At 31.3% G+C, this 24,212-nt stretch overlaps 3 protein-coding genes across 3 annotated transcripts in view; 1 reads left to right on the top strand and 2 right to left on the bottom strand.

Annotated features, from left to right (window-relative positions):
• LOC124531766 overlaps positions 1-15,694 on the top strand; it is a 49,847-nt gene extending 34,153 nt beyond the window's left edge. The window contains exons 5-7 of the mRNA XM_047106288.1: positions 13,579-13,770; positions 15,025-15,193; positions 15,501-15,694. Coding sequence (XP_046962244.1) covers positions 13,579-13,770; positions 15,025-15,193; positions 15,501-15,558 — 419 coding nt within the window. The 3' untranslated portion in view covers positions 15,559-15,694. The remainder of the gene's footprint in view (positions 1-13,578; positions 13,771-15,024; positions 15,194-15,500) is intronic.
• On the bottom strand, positions 43-12,279 carry LOC124531930 (aldehyde dehydrogenase X, mitochondrial-like). Its single transcript, XM_047106508.1, has 11 exons — positions 12,151-12,279; positions 3,959-4,063; positions 3,556-3,823; positions 3,351-3,467; positions 2,855-3,042; positions 2,405-2,507; positions 1,998-2,179; positions 1,575-1,736; positions 1,332-1,489; positions 954-1,028; positions 43-471 (listed from the first exon to the last, which is right to left on the bottom strand). Exons 1-11 carry the CDS (start codon positions 12,178-12,180, stop codon positions 396-398), a joined length of 1,464 nt encoding a protein of 487 aa, XP_046962464.1. The 5' UTR covers positions 12,181-12,279; the 3' UTR covers positions 43-395.
• A 242-nt stretch (positions 15,695-15,936) lies between the features above and the next one.
• On the bottom strand, positions 15,937-18,757 carry LOC124531977. The gene is made up of 4 exons (XM_047106581.1): positions 18,310-18,757; positions 17,648-17,791; positions 16,721-16,852; positions 15,937-16,170 (listed from the first exon to the last, which is right to left on the bottom strand). The coding sequence occupies exons 1-4, from the start codon at positions 18,391-18,393 to the stop codon at positions 15,997-15,999; spliced, it is 534 nt and encodes a 177-aa protein (XP_046962537.1). The 5' UTR covers positions 18,394-18,757; the 3' UTR covers positions 15,937-15,996.
• Between the last annotated feature and the right edge of the window lie 5,455 nt (positions 18,758-24,212).

Below are 24,212 nucleotides of genomic sequence, written 5' to 3'. Positions count from 1 at the left end.
CTTAAGGGAAAGGTACACTTGAGGTAGTAAAATCATATGCCAGTAAATATTTGAAAAAAATATATATTATGCAGTACAATAAAAAGACATTATCAAAATACAATTTTCACATGAATGTATAAAAGTATGGCCTAAAGTTTTATTTTGTAGCCAGTAACTTGTTGAGGACTTATTGGTTTTTAAAATAGGTAAAGTAGTAACGATATCTTATTATGTTACATTTTAGTTATGTCAAATATTAGTTATTATTTCTCATGTCATTTTATTAAAACATAAAAATATATTTGCAAGATCTTGTTATGTACAATTAAGTGTACTCTGATAAAAACTTAAGAATATAATCTCCTTTTTTATTTACTATAATATGATTAGGTTGGTGTTTTCTGGTTTATAGGTTACATTTGAGGTTTCTTCGGCAGGTTGATAGTAACGGTTTTGGTCTCTAGATATTGCTGAATACCGTCCTCGCCCCTACAAAGAAAGTATAAATTTATTCATAAATTATCTCAATTAATACTGGATACAATATTAACATAATAATAAAATATATGTACATATTGCATAAAAACTTGTTGATATAAAACTTTTTGTTGGAATTTTTTATACTTTTCCAACAGATAAAAATATTTTTCCAGTTAGTAGATTTATATACCTTAAAGATTTGACTTTATGGTATAGCTTTGTGCAGGCCACTCAGGGTATTTTATCGCAAACCAATTATAGTATTAGTATTGTCGTGTACCGATTCTAAGGATGAGTGATGCCTGTGTCACTGTACAAGGGACATAACATCTTAGTTCCCAAGAACGCATTGGAGATATGTGAAATTGTAGGCATCTTTTTCGCATTTCCAATGTCTATGGAAACTGGTGACCATTGATGATCACCTAACTAATGATATTAGATGACCCACTTCTCAGACCGTCTATATCTATATGACAAAAAAGACTTACAATTCACGACCAATGCCTGATTCCTTAAATCCTCCGAATGGAGTTTGGGGCGTCACTTGTTCGTACGTATTTACCCTGAAAAATTAAGTTAAATGTTAATAATCTATAATTATAATTAATTATTATAAAACTTATTTTAAATAATAATAATTGTCATTTAATTAAATTTAACCCGGCACGTTGTTTCTTTAACGCGTTTGTGGTTTTTTCAATAAAAATCCATAGATCATAATGAACATTTATCTAATAATTAATTATTAACGAAAATAATGGATTAGCTATTTGAATTAAGAATATTTGCAGCAAACAAAAAATCAAGCAGTAAGTGTATATTTATCGATAAGATATGCTGTAGAATGTCGAAATGTATTTATTTACCAAACAGTGCCTGCGCGTATGTGTTTAACGAACGCCAAGGCGGTTGTGATATCGTTCGTGACGACTCCAGAACCAAGACCATAGTTGGTGTTGTTTGCGCGGTCGACTACTTCATCGAACGTTTCGAACTTAAGGATACTCTGAACGGGTCCGAAGATCTGTGTGAATAAATTAGTTAACAATATGTCAATTAGTTTTCTTAACAAAAAGTTTACTCAAGTATTATTAGCATAAAGATCTTACTTCTTCTTTAGCAATTTTCATATCGTCTTTAACATCGGCGAAAACGGTAGGCTGGATGTAGAACCCAGTTTTACCAATTCGGTCTCCACCAGCAACACAACGAGCTTCTGACTTGCCTGATTGGATGTAACCCATGACTTTTGTGAACATCTCCTTATCAATCTATAAAATAGATAGATATATCTAATTTATCTAAGGTCAGTCCTAATCTTCTTTTTGATAAATACTATATCGATACGAACGTATTTTGTAACGGTTTACGTTTTAGTTTTAAATTTTACATGAACATTTAATTTGATGTCTTCGTACATCATATATGATATTTTTTTCTTCATTATCTCATTGATAAAAGTATATTTTTATTGAAATATATTTATTCAAATTAATTATCTGAACTCTTGATGAGTTATTTTGCTTAATTACCTGTGGTCCTTGTTGAACGTCTTCGTAGGGATTTCCTACAGTTCGTTTTTTAGCAATTTCAGCGGCTTTTGCAACGAAAGCATCGTAGATACCAGACTGAACAAAAGTTCTAGTTCCAGCGGCACAGCACTGGCCAGCGTTCGCGAAGCATGCTCTGTGAGCGATTTGTGCTGCCTTTTCGACTAAAATTAATTAAAATGTTATTTTTTCTTTTTCGAACCAAAATAAAATTCAGAATCATTTGCCAGAAAAAACATAATAACTTTAGTTGATAATAAAGTAATTATTAGAATCAATACACGTAATATGCTAAGTGCATGGTTTTATTTCATGATTATATTATCAACAGTATGTAATAAATTAACTTATTTTAACTCTACATTTTAGTCTTTCTAATTGTTATTTACCATCTGCATCGTTGAAAATAACTAGAGGGCTCTTTCCTCCGAGTTCTAAAGTGACTCGCTTTAGATTTACTTTGGAAGCACCACTCATGATAATACGTCCAATCTGTAAATAATTGAACAATATTTGTTGTGTAACCTATTTTTTTAGAGATTATTAATAGTCTGTTATCTATAAATAGGTTGTCTTAATACAATTGAAAAATTCAAATGTTTGTTGATGTCTTTTACAGAATTGTTTAATTCTGTAAAAGACATGTTATTTCTACTCGAAGAAAAGGAATCTTTGAGGAATACGAACTTAGTTTGAAATTTAGTACTGGAACTTTTCAATTAAAGTTACACTAATTTTAAGTGTTACGTGTGATTAAAAGTTTCAATGATATTAAATATCTCAATGTTAACTATCATGTGATGATTAGTTATCATCCTGTAATATTGTATTAAATTCACCTCAGTGGATCCGGTAAAAGCCATTTTATCAACATTAGGGTGGTCCGTGAGGGCCGCACCAGCAGTGGGTCCATATCCAGGAACAACATTTACAACACCAGGTGGAAAACCAGCTTCTTTGATCAAAGCAGCTAAGGCAAGTGCAGTGAGAGGAGTCTGCTCTGCGGGTTTGATGACGAGAGTACATCCTGAAATAAATATAACAATAAGTTTATATTCAGAGCTAATTTATTATTAACTTCCATCCAAACGAATTATATTAGTTCTGAAGTGTCTGCGCAAACACAATTAATTTCTCAGTATCCACCGCGACTAAAAAGAGTTCAGACGCATTAACGATTTGCTTTACGTGATTTGGTGCTGAAGTGTAAGATATCCGACTTCCAAACTACGACTTTAGGTAATTTTTTCTTTATTGCTATCAATGCATATGCATGCAATATTAGTTAAATAGTTTTCATCGAAGGGAAAAGCCTCAGATGAAACAAAAACATACCAGCAGCTAGGGCAGGGGCGATCTTCCAAACAAACATGGGAATAGGATAGTTCCATGGCAGAATTTGACCACAGACGCCTACTGGTTCTTTAATTGTCATGGAGAGAACTTCGCCATCTAAAAAGTTAAATTTATTTAAACAGAAGCACTCTATTTATATGATACACTTGAAATGTAATAAAAAATATAATATATCTTTATTTACCTGCGGGGATAGTGCTACCTAAAATTTTATCAGCTTTTCCGGCATAATATCTGATAATTTGGGCCGACCAAGCTGCTTCACCTGTTGCCTGTGCAACTGGTTTGCCGCAATCTAAGGTCTCAAGTTCCCCCAAGTATTTCACGTCTCTATCAATGAGATCTGCCAACTTGAGGAGAAGTCTGCCTCGTTGAGAAGCATCAAGGAGTCTCCATTCTGAATAACGATGGAATGCCTTTACAGCGGCTTTCACTGCTAAGTCAATATCAGTCTAGACGAGAGCAAAAAATTAATATTTGCTTAATGAGCATACAACGCAAACATTATATGAGTATATTTTAGAAAAAGTTATATATGACGACGTAAGCATTACTATTTGTAACACTTAGCTCAATATTAAAGTCACCTTGTCTCCTTCAGCAACTTGTGTGATGACGGTCTCATCTTGAGGGTTAATAGTGGGAAAAGTCTTCTTACTGACAGCGTCCACCCACTCGTTGTTGATGAACAACTGTACAAAAAATAAGAATAAAATTACATAAAGACTTAAAAATAATTAGTTACATTAATTTCGGTAGTTTAATTCATAGAATCATTTCAACCCTACAACATCATACGTTAATTAATTATGTCAACAATCACTATAATTTGCACCTAACAGTTTGTTTAACCTTGTGTTGAGTGTAAGATAAAAACGTTAAAATGTTTACATATCAAGAGAAGTATAAATAGAGATTTTTTTAACTCGGTTTCTGACTAAACATCAAACTTATATTTGGTGTTGTAATAAGCTGTTTATAACGTTATTTAAGTTTAACGTTTAAGTTTAACGTTTATTAGCTTGATTTATAAGTAATCAAAAGCTTAAGGAAATCAGATGATGACATTCTGACGGATGTCCCACGACATAGAAAACGTCGTGGAAAATAATAAGTTTCCGTCTTTAGTCCACAAATAAGAAAACCTCTCTTTTTGTCAATAAATAATTACCCTTTATTGAAAAACAGTATTCATGGAATTTTATGCAAAATGTATATAAGTTAATTAATGGATGTATATTATTGATGATTTTATTTAATTTGCTATTTCTTCTACTTACATAAAACAGACAGCCCGAAAAAGTGGTAAGCTCTAAACAACGAGTACGATCTAATAGTCTAGAGTAAATGTAAGCTAGACAAAAATAGTCGAAACTTAAACGTGATAAGATTTAATATGTTTGTTTTTAACATTATAAAATAATGTTTACTTTTAAAATGCCTACTCACGCTGATGTGTGTTAACGAATTGCACAATATTTTGTCATAATTATATACTTTGGTAGAGTGGTATCACTCGAAATAATCTTTATCGTGGGTGCTATAGTTAGCTTTTAGATTCCTGTTTAAATTATCAGTCTTGAGATACATGGTATCAATTTATCTGATGGCAAAAATGTTGGAGATTTTTCCATCAGATAAATTGATACCTTCCTATACAACTTTAAAAGTTTCATCATTCGCGTTATCTACTTTTCAACCGACTTCAAAAAGGAGGAGGTTATCAATTCGTCTGTGTTTTTTTTTGTTGTTATTTGTTACCTCATCATAACTTTTAACTGGGTGGACCGATTTTGATATTTTTTTTGTTTGAAAGCTAGTATTTTCCGTAGGGTCCCATTTTAATTTAGTCCAGTTCTGATGATGGTATCCATATGAAAACGATATAAGTCTTAAATTTGCATTATGTATGTGCGCGATAAATAGGTGAATAAGTCAAAATTATAGGTAATGATCTAATCTATACTTATAATATAAATAAAAATTTTAACAAAAAGAAAAACCGACTTCAAACAAAACAGCATTTTAAAACAAATGAATATTCTCTAAAAAGTAATAAAAATAATTGCGTATTGAACATATTTTTTAGTGTCCTCCTAAGTAAAATGAAATGAAAAATATTAGACTACTTAAAAGTCGATTTACGGTTATATAACGTAGTTATAGTTATTGGTATATTTGGAGCCGGTGTCAGCCACGGTGCCCTTGCCCTTGCGATACGAGCCCCTTGATTGATCCAGTATATTATTGTGTAAAAGGTAATTTGTAAAAAAACATATTTGTTAAAGTAAGATATACTGTAGGGTTTGATTGGCTGACACCGACTCCAAATATAGCAATAATTATAACTACATTATATAATCGTAAATCGAGTTTTAAGTAGTCTAATATTTTTCATTTCATTTTACTTAGGAGGACTCTAAAAAATATGTTCAATACGCAATTATTTTTATTACTTTTTAGAGCATATTCATTTGTTTTAAAATGCTGTTTTGTTTGAAGTTGGTTTTTCTTTTTGTTAAAATTTTTATTTATTTTTTGATTTTAAGTGAAGCTGATGTTGAGTAACTATTTTTTCTTAATATGGATAGATTAAGAGTTTCGTTTATATGAGTCAGAAACTACTTTGAGGACAATTTCAAAGGAAACTTGCGAATAAAGCAAAAATAGACTTTCGAAAATGCGGATTTAATACGTCATGTGGCGTAAACTACAAGGATCCCTCGAAAGAGCTGTAATCAACCTCAGCAAAAAAACTTTGAAAAAGACCAACTATATTTCGTACATCATATGACATCACATCACATACACAAAATTTGATTAAAGATAGTAAGAAATTCTGCCCCATATCGCACCCTAACTGCGAGCCGTAGTTCCATCACTACATAGTATAAAACAAAGTCGCTTTCTCTGTCCCTATATCTTTAAATCTACGCAACGGATTTAGATGCGGTTTTTTTTAAAAGATAGTGTGATTCAAGGAGAAGGTTTGTGTATATAATACATGAACAATATAGTAAAGAAACACTGATAATTTTAGAAGTTTGCTATGTGATGTCGTAAATAAACAAATTCTGTAGTATATTTAGTATCAGTATTGCACCCGTGCGAAGCCGGGGTGGGTAGCTAGTTGATTATAATATTCGACTATGATAATTACATAAACATAACCACATTACGGAAGGTGACTCAAATATCCAAATAACCTATAAATAAAAGATTCGACTGAGTATCGCTAACGTGCTCCTCAGAATTGTTCCGTTCCCTTCCGTTCCGTTACTTTGTCATGGATTCTGTGCTCAGAACCTTACCAAACTTTCACCAAATTACCCTTGAAGTATATATTTTATAATAAAAAAAGAATTATCAAAATTGGTTAACGTGATTTTCAGTTATTCACCTATTTGTCGCGCATATACATAATGCAAATTTAAGACTTATGTCGTTTTCATATGGATACCATCATCGGAAAAAAATTAAAAAAAAATGGGACCCCACGGGAAGCACTACCTTTCAAACAAAAAAAAAATTATCAAAATCGGTCCACCCAGTGAAAAGTTATGAGGTAACAAACATAAAAAAAAAAAATACAGACGAATTGATAACCTCAAGGTGAGGTCAATTCTGTACATGAAATATTTTTCCAAAATAACTATCAGGGGGTGATCAGGGGTCGATACTGATGCCAAAAATGCAATCAGTAAAATTTTTGTCTGTCTGTCTGTCCGTATAACCGTTATAGAAACAAAAACTACCCGACGGATTATAACGAAACTTGGTACAATTATTTTTCATACTCCTGAGCTGGTTATAGTATACTTTTCATCACGCTACAGTCAATAGGAGCAGAGCAGTGAGGGAAATGTCGGGAAAGCGGGAGAAGTTACTCCATATTTTAAGCTTCCGTCGCGTGTAAAACCTTAATAGTTAAAGCTACATAGAAATTGTGTATTACGGAAATGTTCTCCTTAAAATTATATGAAAAAATTCCTATGACAGCCTTTGTCTATCTTTTATGGTTGACTGACAATAACGTGACACTCCTAATAGCTTAGTAGTTCGAAGCTTTCTGACTATATTAGTCTATTCCTGCGTTTATAACACTCTAATTCATCCCAAATTAAAAAGTTAACAGTATTAACTATTCCATAGAAAAGAAGCATAGAAATCGGTATAGAAACACCAAAGTTATACATGAAATACACGTGAATACTAAATCTATAACTACTATATAAATCTCTAGAGTCTGCCTGTACGCTTATTTTTGTCGTAATACGTCATAAGTATTCTTTTTATGATTGACTGACAAAATTTTTACCATTTTTGGCTTTTTTGTCTGTCTGTATGTTCTGCTACAACTCGAGAACAGCTGCACCGATCGTTATAAAAATTGGTATACTGGAAAAACATGTGCTTGCGCAAATGATAGGCTATCTATATACAAAAGTAGATGTGTTTGTATGTGTATCATTGATAAACTCAGAAACTATTTGATCGATCATTAAGATCAAATGAATAAAGAGATTATGCTATCCCCTTTGATGTAACTCGCCACCAAGTAGCGCTGCGATATAAATATATCTACACCGTTCAACCGATTGTCATGAAAATGAATACGTATAAGTATTTTTTCAAGGAGATAGTGATTATTTCATTTCTACTTTGAGAGTTGCCAAAACAGTTAGTCAACGTAATGATCAAGTTCCAGATCTTCGAACAAGAATCTTTATCAAGAGATACTGAAAAACCTGACGAGCGAGCCAGTAGCGTAGCTATCGTAGGGCCAGGTGGTGCAATGAACCAGGGCCCCGGAGTTCAGGGGGCCCTCTAAACTAAACCTTAAGCTTCTGAAGGAAGATTTCTGATTTCTTATTTTGGTATCTATAATTTTAATTTTAATCATTAGTTAAAGTGGCATGGAAAAGAGGGGATGAGGGCCCGGTTCTCTTTCTATGCATCGGGGCCCTTCCTCACCTAGCTACGCCACTGTAGCGAGCCCAACGACTGGATGATCAACGATTAAAATAGACTAAGTCAAGAACTAGAACCAATCTCAATAAATCCCGATGTGATCATTGGTTCAATGAATATAGTATGCCCATATTGTCACGCTATGATGTTTAAAATAAACTCCTGATATGGTGCTACTCCAGTGACAAAATGTATCTACCACAACTGGTTGAACCACCAGAACCTCTTCTTATCTACGTTACGGGAACTACTGAGGAGTCTGAATATTTCCTTTAGCATATTAGAAATTCTTGCTTTGAAATGACATCATTTGGAGCCACAAACATTGTACAATACAATAATTTCGTGTATCTAAATAAAATCCAGTTTCTGGACATTTATTCCATGGACAACGTAGAAAAAGATTGATCTTCGATGCATGTTCAGTACCACAACTAATCGACAAATCATCGCTAAATTTAGGATTATGCTTTATGAAAATAAATGTTTAGTAAAAGATTTTAAAACAACTCTAGAAGGTGAAACAACAAATGAATCAAAGTCATTATCAATGCAGATAGAATGCCATTAAATGCAGAGCATGAAAGGCGTTATAACGCTGCCGTAGCTCCTGAAGTCACAGCTGTAGTTGTCGGTACAGAAATTAAAAACATACCTCGGTTATCACTAAGCGACACAAAAACAATCAAGGTGTCGCTGAAACACATCAATAGTATGACAATTATTACGATTATCCAATTATGTTTATGCGAGCAGATGATGGATTTAATCTCGGACTGTATCAAAATATTCTCATGGCAGGTTCTGTGACATCGATGAGTTAGTTGTATGCTTTTTTTGCGTATCGTATAATGATTAGAGATAATCAATCTAAATATATTCTGAAGTGTCGTCAACTGTTTTAACAATTCATTGTTGACATGTACGCTATGGCCGACGATTAAACTAAATTCGATACAACCAATCAAAACTCTGAGCCAAAGAGTACATTTATTTACGATATACAATATCGAATGATAAAGTATCTGCTGATATTGGACAAAGATCTTCGTACAGTGGAAGTCCACGACATATGCACGAATATGCTCTGACGGATGCTATGCTCGGATGCTTTGACGTACGTTCGCAAGTATTGACAAGGCTGTAAATGTAATAACATTGATATTCGATAGAACCGGATAAAAGAGGACGTGTTGGTTTGATGCGAACTTTTATAGACTATAGAAATTTAATTAAAAATTTCATCGTACCTATATAAAATCGTATAATTTTATAGGTGTTATGACCAATCTGCAGCCTATCGAGAACTTCATTGAAGAAGATGAAATAGATGACGAATATAATTTTTTTTTTCTAAGAATTTGATTAGATCTCGCACGTTTTTTTCTCTTTATTATTTGTACATTGTTGATGATCAGTAATTAATTAAAAAAAAAGTAAAAAGTAAAGTAACAGCCTGTAAATTTCCCACTGCTGGGCTAATGGCCTCCTCTCTCATTTAGGAGAGGGCTTGGAACATATTCCACCACGCTGTTCCAGTGCGGGTTGGTGGAATGCACATGTGTCAGAATTTCAATGAAATTAGACACATGCAGGTTTCCTCACGATGTTTTCCTTCACCGCTGAACACGAGATGAATTATAAACACAAATTAAGCACATATATACAGTGGTGCTTGCCTGGGTTTGAACCCGAAATCATCGGTTAAGATGCACGAGTTCTAACCACTGGACCATCTCGGTTTTAAATAATTACAAAATGAAAAAAAAAATTTTTTTCGATTAATGCCCAGCGAAGCGGGCGGGTATAGCTAGTTTTTAATGTAACCACATGTAACCTAATTTTTATATATAGAGATTTTAATATTTTTTACCAATAAGTTAATACGTTTTTAATATAATGTAATAAATGATTTAAAAACTTCCTAATATTTGCATACTGTATCTGCCTTAAAAGATAATGCATTTAGAACTAAGCTACTACTACTACTAACTAAGTGGATCTTAAATAAATAAATAAAATTGCTCCAATCAATTTTGATGATTATTTTACTATAAAGGATATACTTCAAGGGTAGTTTAGTGAAATTTTGCGAATTTTCTGAGCATAGGCACCGGCTCCAAATATAACAACAAATATAACTACGTTATATAATCGTAAATCGACTTTTAAGTAGTCTAATATTTTTCATCTTATTTTACCTAGGAGGATCCTAAAAATATATTGAATATGCAATTATTTTTTTTTTACTTTTTAGTGCATATTTATTTGTTTTAAAATAGTGTTCTGTTTGAAGTCGATTTTTCTTTTTCTTGATATTTTTATTTTTATTTATATACTATACTTAATATAAAAAAGTATTAATTTTAGCACAAGACTTTGAGAGATTAATTGCGAATAAAATTTCTACATAGTTGGTCAAATGAAACAAAAACGTGGTTCATTTGTTTAAGTATGCTGAAAAAAATCGGAGCATCAGTCATATGGGGCGCTGGCTTTTGTAGTAATCGATTTTACAGGTTTCTTAAACACGTATATGAAGTAAAGACTGTGATACGATAGGCTTGAATTTTTCGAATATTAAAATTGTGAAAAGCTATAGAAAAGTGGTCTACCAGCATATTGCTTTTGTTTTATAAAACAAAATCAAAATACACTTTATTACGAGCCTCGACACTATAGAGTCCTAAACATCTGCATTATGGATTTTTGACGTTATCTAAATGATACGACCGTCATATCATATACAGACCAGAGTAAATAATTTAGGACGTTTTTATTGATGAGTATATTTTTTTTTTATGGTATGAATTGGCGACGAGCATATGAGCCACCTGATGGTAAATGGTCACCATCACCCATAGACAATGACGCTGTAAGAAATATTAACTATTCCTTACATCGTCAATGTGCCACCAACCTTGGGAACTAAGATGTTACGTCCCTTGTGCCTGTAGTAACACTGGCTAACTCACCCTTTAAACCGGAACACAACAATACTGAGTACTGTTATTTGGCGGTAGAATGACTGATGAGTGGGTGGTACCTACCCAGACGGGCTCGCACAAAGCATTACTACCAAGTGAAATATATTCATCAATATCATGATTTCGTGATAGAAGTTGGACATGTGTATCAGGAAGCCGGGGAAGCGCGCGTTAATTAATTTGAACAATTATCACTGTAGGAGTGTACGTGTTGCCGACTGATCGTACGGACTTTTCCGTGAGGGTGTTAATATTGCTTATTATGCAGTTAAGACATTTTTTTATTTCACACATCATAAGCACCCAATTTAATTTTTTGAGTAATAGCGGTTCCGCTATTACTATACTTATACTATTCTTTTAATTTAAATGTGTTGTTTTTTTTTTAGTTAAACAAAATATTTAATATTTTTTTTTATAACACTATAACAATATTATTTATATGTAGGTATCTATTTTAGTGACTGAACATAATCATTTAATTAATAAAGAAAAAATTCTTACATCAGCTAAAAACTTAGACTTCTCTTATTCATAATACATAGAGTGATATAATTTTGGTTAATATCCAAAACGTAATATTAAGTAGTAATAATAATTAAAATAGTAGATAGTTAAAACGGATGCATTTGTTTCAATTAGGATATCACATTGAAGTTAAATTTAAATCACTCGATTATTACAACAATAACAACAACATAATATTTAATTTAAATAAATAAAAGTAAAAAACACTTATTATTAAATTAAATACAAAAAATAGTAGATAATTGAAACAGATGCATTTTATTTAACATTAGAAAAATGCTCTGGAAATTTACCTTAGTGTATTTAATATCAACTTTCACCATTTTTACTGCAAATCACAACACGATTGACTGGTCTTGTTCGCTGTCCACAACAAAGTGGTATAAATACTCACATATGTTATCAAAGCCTAACGCACGACACAGATAACATAAATTGTTAGTAATATTATTATAAACCATAGAGTATACAGTCGAGTTGATGTAGTTTAGGAAATATACACAGAAGAACATATTTCTGAAGAAAGAACAAATATAGCCGACGATTCGACAATTATGTGTTTATTATTAATATCTTTCTCGACTGGAAATGAAAATTGTAATATCTGTAAATATTTTCAGATAATTCTTTCAAATGCGTGATCAATAGCCCACACTCGAGTAACGTGATGGAATAATCTCCATATATATGTATCTATTTTAAAAGAAAGATTATGAAAATTAATTATAATGATGTTTGCAAGTATTTCTTAGACGGTTCCATCAAGGATACAGAGTGAACACATAAAGATCTAACAATTTAAATATCAATAGCAATAACCGGCATTATATTTAAAAAATAATATTAATGTATTTTTATTTATAATTTAGTAGTATGTAGTATGTATAAGATATTTTCGTTAATTATGCTTGAATGCTAAAAATATTTGATTATACCTATATTAAAACAATAATAAAAACAACAATTTAAATTAATATAATTATTAAGCACATAGGAAGTACTACAAAATAGTCTTAATTGTCGCTTTATTTTTGAAGTTTCAGAATAATAAGCCACGAACCAAACACTCGAGCTATTACACAATATTTTAATATGTTATGTCATCACTGCTTCTTGTTTATAAAGACTAAAATTGAATGACATTTGTTATAACGATAATTATATATCATATGTTTCGTTTTGATCTAAAGCTGTGTTCTAAAGCTCTAAATGGAAATAAATTGCAGCTTAGTAATTTTTTGCACTACTACGTATGACGACATATTACTTCAGTTCCTGGTTTGTCTGTCACGTGCCCTAGAAAGATCTTCTACCACATCTATATTTTCTCAGATTACCCATTTATTTAAATTTTAAATAACATTATTGCACTTTGAGTTTTGGTAATATGCGTCTAATGTCTGCACTTTGCTTTGTCTAATAGAAGTACGTACATACAGTAGCATATCTGTCTCAGAATAAAATATACAAATATGCCAATTTAAATAAAAAAATCCTTTGTTGTCCTTCATAATGTAGTGCGTCAGTTGATAAGTCCCAGGTCTGGACATTATCAGGCCCAGGACTTATCACGCTACTCATGGAAATATTTTGTTTATTTTTTTTTAATTTTTATCGTGTTGCATTTTACATGTTTTTTTTGTATTCGAAGTGAATAAGTACAAAATCAAATGAGTAATTATGGCTGTTTATTTATATACTTTTAATTATCTTGTCATCAGGTTTAGATCCAGCGCGTCCCCTAGTATCTAATTACGGATCGAGATTATTCCGCCTCGGTAGAGACGACGCATACGTCGTACAAGTGATACATACAAATGCAGGTTTCCTTGGCGAAAGTGGTCAAGTGGGTCACGCTGACTTCTGTGTCAACGGCGGGAGACTTCAGCCTGGATGCAAGGGACACTTTATGAGTATGCATTAGATATTTAATGCTATCAATATCGCTATTTAAGTCAGGCTTTAACATAATACTATATACTATATAATACTATTTTGTTGTGTTGATTGATTGATTCTAAATTCAATTTGGAATTTTTTATTTTTTAATTTATTGTCATAAATTATACGACAAAGTATCATAATATAAAACTAAGGTAGGTATAAAAGTTCGTATATCCGATTTAAAACTTGCAGGGTTATTTCTTACATAAATATTATCTCATATATCTTCATAAAATCATAGTCTCAACGCACGTACGTACGTAACGTACTTAAAATTAAGAAAATACAAGCAAACAATGCCGCATACATTAAATATAGTCTTTGTTGTATTTTTAGATCAGACGCGGAAATATGAAAATCTTAAGATTTAAACATAAAATAGGTAAAAATTCAACACTTATGTAAAACAAGCCTTACTTTATCAATTTAGTATTTGATAATTAGTTATATATTAGATATTATAAACTTCTATCTTATCGTTTATTCTTCATGAAAATCTTAGATGATAATATTTTGATTATCAATCTGATGCTTAACTTAATACTATTTACGTTGTTGTTTTAAATAGCTTTAGAGAAACAGTTACAAATTAAAATTAGTTAAATTACGTAAAAAAGCGGTATAATCACTGACACACTGATTTTAATCAGACAAACTTTGGATAAATACATGAGATTAATGAAGTGGTAACTTAAAATGCGTCAAACTTGTGGAATACAAATCAATAGTCCGGAATCTTTATAATTAATAGGTCATTATAATATTCAAAACTGATGTTTTCATTGATAAACGCAGTTATTACAAATCATGAAAGGTTTTAAGGAAATGGAAGAGTAAATGGTACAATTTGTATACCTTTATAAGTAATGGATTCCTACGAATTTGAGTCGTAAAATATACACATATTCAATCATTGTATATATCATATATACAAATACTGTAAGTAATTTATACACCTATGCAAAGGTTGTAATCTAGGGTTTCGTTTGATCCTATAACCTAACAAGGAAATGAGCTTAACGAGCCTGACGTAAACCCATCGTCAACATCATTTAATTACTCAGAATATAGAGTGCTGCATTTTTGCAGGGCCTAACTTTGCTCAATTGTCAATTAAATTAATATCGCTTCAATGATTCGATGGTGACGTTGTAAAAAGCCTAAAGACTGAATTATTGTAATGTATTGAATTTTGAAATCACACTTTTTTAATTGATTTGCAGGAATTGCGCGATGTAGTCATTTTATGAGTTCATGTTATTTTGCTGCGAGCGTGCGTCGGCGCATACGCATGATTGGTGTACCATGCGACTCCACATGTCCAAAACAAGAGCGATGGGGCTTGCGTACCGATCGCAAAGCAGTGAGGATCGGCGACGATATACCCGAATCGTAAGTTAACACTTATTGCATTATTAAAGAAAAGAAGAATATACTGAAACCAGAAAGTTCAAATAAATCTAGCCTTTATGATTGACTGTATTTAAAATATTTTATTGACAAATTCTGTCTTTAAAAAAAAGGTCCTGATGCCGAATGGCATTCTGTACCTGGTCTATCTTTATGCGAAAACGATACACGAAGGCTCTATAAAAATAACTATGTATAACTTTTACGAGTTCTATTAATTATCTTTTAAATATTGAAATTATACTTTCCTTTAAAAATATATACACGAAACAATACTTTTAATTTTCAGATCTCGTGGAATGTACTGCGTGCAGCTGGACCATAATGAAAATTGTCCATTTGATTGATATCAGCGAATTGTAGTTTTGATAATAATTATTTTAACACAAATAGTAATGTACAAAGCTGTAATAATAAGAATAATTCAAAACGAAACAACACATTTTATGAACTGTTACAATTTATTTATTTATTAATAAAATAATGTTAATTAGTAATTGATATGAGTTTATTTATTTAACCAGCACAATACCATTTATTATAATATAATGAAATCTATTAAACCTAGGACTTGAGATAAAACGAATTAGGAAATTTTCGGTAGTGTAAAATAAATTATACTATTTCTTTTTATTGATTTTGAGTCATAAAAGCATTATTAATTTATTAGATTGAAATTAACATTAATTATCTATAAAATGTGTAGCATTATTTAATCAATAGAGCTTAAGTAATTGATCACAAGTATTTAATAGAGTTTTTCTGTGTTCCAAGTGCCGATTACATCATTTTGTCTGTTTTTTCTTCTTAGGAGATAAGGAAACTTCGGCAACTGTGCACGAGAAGTTGCATTCATCGTTGTAAAATATAGACTTAAAGGTTATATTTCCATATAAAAACATTCCTCCATAGTACTTTTTCGCTACTTCATCAATATCAACATTTAGAACTTGATATGACTGAAAAAAGGGTTATTTTACATTAGTAACGTTATTGCAAGATTATATGTAGAAAGAAGACAGATAAGGAGGCTATCTTTCAGGCGAATATCAGTGCTAAAATTACAGCGTCAGACTATGTCTAATATGTACATATCTTATTCAAATCTTTGGAATTATAGATATAAGATATAAATAGGTGTAATGTCATGAATGTGATCTAATACAAATACTTAAACCATATTTGCGATAGATTGTGCAAGAATAGTCTATAAGTAAATGATTGAAATCAAAAACTTAATATTATAAGATGATTAGATATAGTTATTTCCTGGTACTCATAGCCCATAGGTGGTAAGGATTGAACTACATATCACTAGGTCGCCGTATTATTGACGGAAATATCGGGAATTGTATACGGTAAACTGACTATAAGAATCATAGCGAAGATTTAGTCTTAATCCTTTCGTTTTACTTGAATCTTTAATTTAAAATATTAAAATGTCGGTTGTGTCCAATACCCATAAAATATTTGATTAAAACAAAATTATGTCATACAACATCTTCTTACCTTCATAAATAAACAATTTTGCGTAATGTTGAATACGCTCTGAAATATTGTCTTCATGAAGAGGTGGTCGCATGGATTTTTCATCTGCAGTCTCACGAGTGGTTTGTTGTTTATCATTGATACAATTTTTCCCTATTTAAAAATAAGAAGTTAATAAAATATTTGTCCATCTAAACAATTTTGGGTCTAATCAATTATTAATCGTTGTTATTCTAAATTATGATATCCAATATTATATGAAAAAAAGCAAGCTAAAATTGTTGACAATATTACAGAAAAAATGGGTTTACACCTTTAAAAACACATGTTCACATTAAGGACGTCAGATGAATTTATCGTAGCATAAAACATCTTTTCTATTTTAAATCATACTTCAAAACCATGAAATAAAATTCAACTATTATAATAAAGTAGCTGTTGCTCGCGTGAAAATTGCTTATATTACCTACCTGAAATTTCAAATCCTATTTCACCCCCTCAGGGACAGAATTTCCAAAATTCGTTCTTTAGTGGTTATGTGTCTATTCAATAAAACAATCCTACTCACCAAATATCAAGGCTCGTGATGATGAATCTACGTTATGGTGATCTCCATATGCATAAATTATGTTTATAATTAACTTAAAAGCGAAAACCATCGTGGGGACTTCTATGACGCTTTATCTAACAAACTTTAGTTGAACAGCGTGGCACTACAAACTCTAAACTTTTAATTTTTTTATGATGTAGATTGACGAAGTACCAAATGGGCTACCATTGTCAAACTGCCACCAACCTTGAAAGCTAAGGTTTTATAAGAAGGGAACATTACTGCTGCTACTGAACGAAGCTGATCTGTTTACGTGTATACAGTTTACTCTTACTGGTTACAGAAAATAATCAAATAATAAAGGAATAGTTTAATCTTATCTGTATGTAATATATTACCCGGTTAATGGTGGCGTTTTTCTTAATTTCGAAGTTTAATATTAAATTCGTTTCATTGTGTATTCTTGATGTTATGTTGGTGCAGTCAATTCTCTTTGGGCCCTTGCAGATATGAAAATTTATGATTTTCAGTGTGAATTCACCCTGTTGCATGAGACGTCAATTAATACTTATTATATTAAGCATGATATAACACATAAACATTAATTAATACTTAAGAAAAGGGGGAGAGTTAACTGGTCGGCTTAAAAATTAAAACAAAAATAATGAAAATTGCCTATTTGATGATATTTGATTTTGATTTATTTGATTTAATAAGTTGCTAATTTGTAAACAAATGTAAATGTGATTTACTTATTTAGAATTGTTGATTTTTTTGTGTAGTATTTAATATACATATTTATTTGTCATTAAACCACCCATAGGCGCGTGACACATTTTAATAAATGTCAAAAACGTTAAAAAACTTTATTCACCGACGACATATATTTTAGTTACTTTGCATCATTTATTTAAAGTTTCAATGTATGTATGTATATATATCATTAATAGCTTTTTTAAATATAGGAAGTAAGGTAGAGTGTCTGTTACAATTGTTTAGTTTTAATAGTTTTTTTTTAGTTGTTATAATTGTTTTTTTTATAGGTATACATAAAACTTACATAGTTTTTTGGCGTTTCGTGAGCAGTTAAATAAATCACTTGAATAATGATAAAAACATGACAAATGACAACGTGTCTCAACATGTTTAGTGTTTTTATGAAATGAATAAAATTTTCGCCGTTTGAAAAAATATGTTTAGATCAAAATCTTATCATATCATGTTAAATTTCCCGTGACTAAACTACAATTTGGCTATTATTATAATGAAGTCTAGTTACGCGTAATTTTAATAAATGCTTTTTGCACTGTTCTGTAATTTTAGCTGTTGTAAGAACTACTCGAAATTGGTCGGTTGGTGAAATAATTACCATTGGAATATAAGCATAACCGAGGAGAAAAATGTATTTTTAGTCACGATTTTAGCTTCAAAGGCCTCAACAACAATGTGCATGTGTGCACAAGTATAGTGGCGTTCTTAATTCACTCTAACATAATCCAATGAGATAGCAAGTCCGACGCCGGAATGAGTGTAGGCACAGCTCTAATGGTCTTATTTGCTCTCTGAGGAACACAATAATCCAACTATAGATGCTATGCTTCACCTGATAACGATAGTGTATAAGAATGAATCAATTACTGTATATTTTTACAATTGACAGTGTTTCTTTTTTATGTTATGTTACGTTTCTAAAAAAAAAAAAATTTTTGAAAAGATAGAATTTATTATTATTAATTATCTTTGCAATGGTGGATATACCAAGAATTCTCTGATGCAACATACAACGAGGCGTGCAAAAAAGATCGACATACAAATTTACCTATACAATAAAACTCAAATTAGACTGACGTCGAGTGTACTATAACTGTCAAAATTGATGTTAAAAGTCAATTATGGACTTTAATAATTATATTTACTAAACAGTACTGAATTGATGAAATGTAGAAAAATAATTACTAATGGTGACTCACATTGCTAGTCTTACTTTAAAATTCAGTAGTCTAGGTATCGTAATAGCAGCAGCGTTTCTATGGGCTACTGCAAATGTGGAGTCTAGGCCCAAGAATAGAGATGAACAAACACTAATAGGAGGAGCTCTATGGTCTCAAACTCAGATTCCAATAGGGCTTATTATATCTATGGTCGTTGATGACGAACTATATTTGTTTTTACATGCTTATTTACAATTTGCTGGCTTTTTAATACTATGTGCAACTGGTGTCATGTTAGTGAGTATTCAATTCCATAAGTGGAGGTTGTATAGTAAAGTAGCTTGTAAATATTTTACTGCTGGGCTATGACCTTAGTGGATATTACAGTTTTTCCGTGGACAAATGCCAGTTTTCTCACGATATTTATCTACTCTATAGAACGAGACAAATCAAATACACCTTAAGCAAATATGACATACCTACCTAAATGCGTGTATGTTAGAACTTACCCTTTACAATTTCCCAAGGATGAAAGTTGGAAAAAGATAATAGTGTTGTACCTTCGTCATAATCATTGTCACTATTTATTTTATATTTAAAATAATATAAAATTTATTAATAATAATAAAAAATAAAATAATGCGTCCCATATTACGTGTCTTTATTCACTGAACCGTAAAATTGTGTAGCAACATATAAAAATTATGTTTATCGATAAAATGAATTATGAGTGGGTTCTACTCAAGGCCGGCTAAATGTAAATATTAAATATTTGGTGATAATATATTGCTCGTTTCAGATTACACTTGAATGTAAAAAACTCAAAAAACGCCCATCAAGAATTTCAATAACTTCTATACCGCACCCGAGGTTGTCGTTCGACAAGACGTACTTTAGCATTGGAGTGTTGGCACAATTAGCAGCTTTTTTGACCCTAGCCGATTTTATACTGATTCTAATAAAATAAATAACAATTGATTCAAATAAAATAGTTGTGTGATAATTCAATATTTCTGTAATTAATTATTAAAACTAGTGGTAGATTAAACCTTAGGCATATATTTTGTATAAGTTCCACTTTTGAACGCTCTTCCTTTGAAAACGTTTGGATTTTCTTCAAATATAGTTTGATACATTGAGATTGGTATAATACAGATGAGAAACAATTTTATCCAGCACACGCAGGGTTCTTCATTCCCATATCCAAATGAGAAATTTCAATCTTCAAAAATTGCACCTAAATAAAATAAAATTGGCGTTTTAGATATGTACATGTCTGTAATGATGATTCATGATTCCATTAATTTTAGATAAAAGTTACTAGTGATTGAGATACGGCCCTCAATACAGTATATTTGTATATTGTTTACTGAATGGTGTTGCGATATTATAATACGATACAATTACAATGATTGTTATTTGTTGGACAATTAATGTTTAACAAACATGAACTAAAAGGATCATTGACGAGTGTTTTAATCGTGGGAGCACTTAAAGCTATACTATGAATGTAATATATTTTATAGGTATTACTTTAGCTATATTAAATTACTGAATGAAGGAAATTGTATCTAGTTATAAAAAAAAAACCTTCATTTAGATTATAAAAACTTGTTATGAGATTAAATAAGCCAGAGATAAATTTTTATAAATAAAAAAAAACCGCCTTCAAAAATTAACTAAAAAGAAAAAAATAATCAGTTACATCCATATCCAATTTACGATTTTTTAATCACCTCTCAAAGTCGGTGCCAACATTGCTATATATGCATATAGGTACATAATACATACATAAAAAAACTAAATCTTTTTTTTTGTTGTATAGATTACACCATTAGACAAACCTTACTATCGATACAAATTAAATGATTTCAATATAGGAATTTATTTACTTTGTTGGCACCGCCTTCAAAAGGTGATTAAAAAATCGTAAATTGGATATGGATGTAACTGATTATTTTTTTCTTTTTAGTTAATTTTTGAAGGCGGTTTTTTTTTATTTATAAAAATTTATTTACTGCTTTTCAGTGTTGTTTTGTTATTTATAATTACAATTGGTAGTGTTTGTCATTCACTTTAATGCCGTTAATCATTGAGGAGTTCTCCTGGTAGTCCACCATCAGCTAGACTTCTTCATAGGCATGTTTACTAACATCAATTGCTTGACGACTATCTTAAAGAAATAGAACTAAGCCCGTAAAATAGTTACTTACTAATAGGTTCTGATTACTAGTTGTGGTCTTCATCATCAGTTCCACTTCATCAGATGTCACTTTTCGTGAGCATATAACCAAGGCACTTTGAATAAAACCGAAATCACTATAGGTGTGCCTATAAAATTTGAGGAGTTCCCTCGATTTCTCCAGGATCCCATCATCAGATCCTGATCCAGGAGATCAGGAACAATGGGACCACCTGTAAAACATGCCCTTTCAAACAAAAAAAGAATTGTCAAAATCGGCCCAGCCATCTTCGAGTAATTCGGTAACATACATAAAAAATAAAAAAAAAAAAAAAAAAAAAAAGCCCCGACGAATTGAGAACCTCCTCCTTTTTTTGAAGTCGGTTAAAAAGTTTGAGGTAAACATAAAAAGATAGAAAGATATAAATAGATAGTTAGGAAATAACATTTAATATATCTTTAATCATCTTAGAATGTGGTGGATTGTTGTTTTTATAATTATATATAAAGAGTTCAATTATTGGTTTGTTATAATAGCACTAGCTATCTAGTGATAACAGGCAATTAGCTCCAGAACAAAGCACTTATTCCAAATATGCCTTTAGGATAGTAAGTATAATATTGATTGTTAAGTGTTATTTATACATTAAACATAAATCGCATTTGAATCGGGTAAGTTTTCATTAATCATTTCTATTGGAAATTTATTAAACACAACGAAACCATTGTATTGTAAATATAGATAATTGCAATTAATAAATTTATTATGTACCTGCCTACATATATTAAATTGCGTTAAGCACTCGGATAACATGACTATCTGAAAGATATGTAGGAGGTTTGATATTTCGCCGAAATGAGTCCGCAAGAGGCTTCTTTTTACCCTTGTTGGAGTTAATTTCTTAATATGAAATTTATATTACAAATTGTAACAGTGCTTGGATAGTCATCGGTATGTAAAATCGAAATATCTCCCTTTCTTCTTCATTCCTTTCCAAGTTGTAAGATTCAAATGTTTGTTAATGATGAACTTAATACTTGATTAATATATATTTATTTTGTTTCCAGCATAATTATCACCGGGCTTTTGGCTTTTGGAGCCTATTGGACTTCAAAATACATAATGACTTCACCGGAGGCAACGACCTTATCATCCCATAATAATATAAGCACGCTAGTGAAACCTAATATTTGAAGTATAATGTTTGATTCACAATTAATGGATGGACGATACGTTAATTGAAGCATACATTATATCAGGAATTTAGTATTTTATTTAATAATTTAACTATCCTTAAATTGTCTCTTAACTCGTCATCAGATACCACTCTCATCACATATTCTACCGCCTAACTACAATGCTCAGTATTTTTGTGTTCCAATTTGAAAGGGTGAGTGTCTCTACAGCCACGAGTTACATAACGTGTTGGTTTATTGGTAAATGGTACAACACACTTCTATCAACTTCTGTGTTTGTGCAACTTAGCAGCGCAAACCAAAGTCCGTGTATTGGAAAAGTCATTCACGAAAGTTGAAAGTCTATATGTATGTCTGCGTTTTATTTGGGCCAAAGTAATTTATTAGTGAATTATTATTAATTGATTTAATTTCTATTTTTTATGGTATAGGTTCGCAGACGAGCATATGGGCCACCTGATGGTAAGTGGTCACCATCACCCATAAACAACGACGCTGTAAGAAATATTAACTATTCCTTACATCGTCAATGTGCCACCAACTTTGGGAACTAAGATGTTATGATAGCACAAGGTGCCTGTAGTTATACTGGCTCACTCACCCTTCAAACCGGAACACAACAATACTGAGTACTGTTATTTGACGGTAGAATAACTGATGAGTGGGTGGTACCTACCCAGACGGGCATGCACAAAGCCACGTACTACTAGGCTACCACCAAGAAAAATGAATGAAATATCCGAGGCAATACATAGTCCGTATTTTGATTTAGACTTGTAAGTCTGCAGAGATGTTTGTATGGCAAAAATCTGTGCCAAGTCTGTTTAATGGACCTAACATAATCGAGTATTTTTTATGTAAAATATAGTTAATGTTTCTTACAGAGCCAATGTCTATGGTGACGACAAGCAATTACCATAATGTTCCTCATTTTTCTGCCTGTATTTTGTAAATATGTAATTAATAAATGAAAAACATTATTAGTAGCACAACGTTATTAGTACTAAGACTAGACTTCATTCTATCAGTTTTTGACTTACCAAAATCGATATTTTGGACCAGTGTTACGGCCTGGCCACGGGGATTAGCAATGCAAACGGCGAAGCGAATGGCAAATCGACAATTCGAGCGGCACCGTTTGCAGGTCACGGGACAGTGACGTTCGCCGCCGCGGCCAGTAAGGAAGTCCGATGGCGAAATATCTTTATCGAAATTATCTCGATATTGCTTAGAAAGTAATCGTTTTATGGTACAAGAACTAATATTTGGAAGTGATTGTGGAATAGATGATTTCAATGAAAATCGGGGTATAGACGGAGAATAACTTATTCCCGATATTGTCCCGTGGCCAGGCTATTACATAGCTGCTCGCTTATAAAACTAAACTTGAATAAAGTTTATTTTGAGTTTTTGTTAACAATAAAACTTATCTAGTGATTACATCTAAAATAAACATATTTTATCTAACGATCTTGTGTATTTATTTGATAAGTAGTTCCTATTAATCTTATCAAGCATTTAACAATAGATTGTCATATTATTAGGCCGTTATCATTTTACTATGGCTATTGAACTATTATTAGAGTTTTTGTGACAAAATGTATGGTTATGGTTTCCTGTTTCCTATCATATAATGCATTATTAATAGCATTA

Source organism: Vanessa cardui, chromosome 8, assembly GCF_905220365.1.
Source record: "Vanessa cardui chromosome 8, ilVanCard2.1, whole genome shotgun sequence".
NCBI classification, from domain to species: Eukaryota; Metazoa; Arthropoda; class Insecta; order Lepidoptera; family Nymphalidae; genus Vanessa; species Vanessa cardui.
The sequence above is the reverse complement of the archived record's forward strand: the minus strand, read 5'-3'. Positions and strand labels throughout refer to the sequence as shown.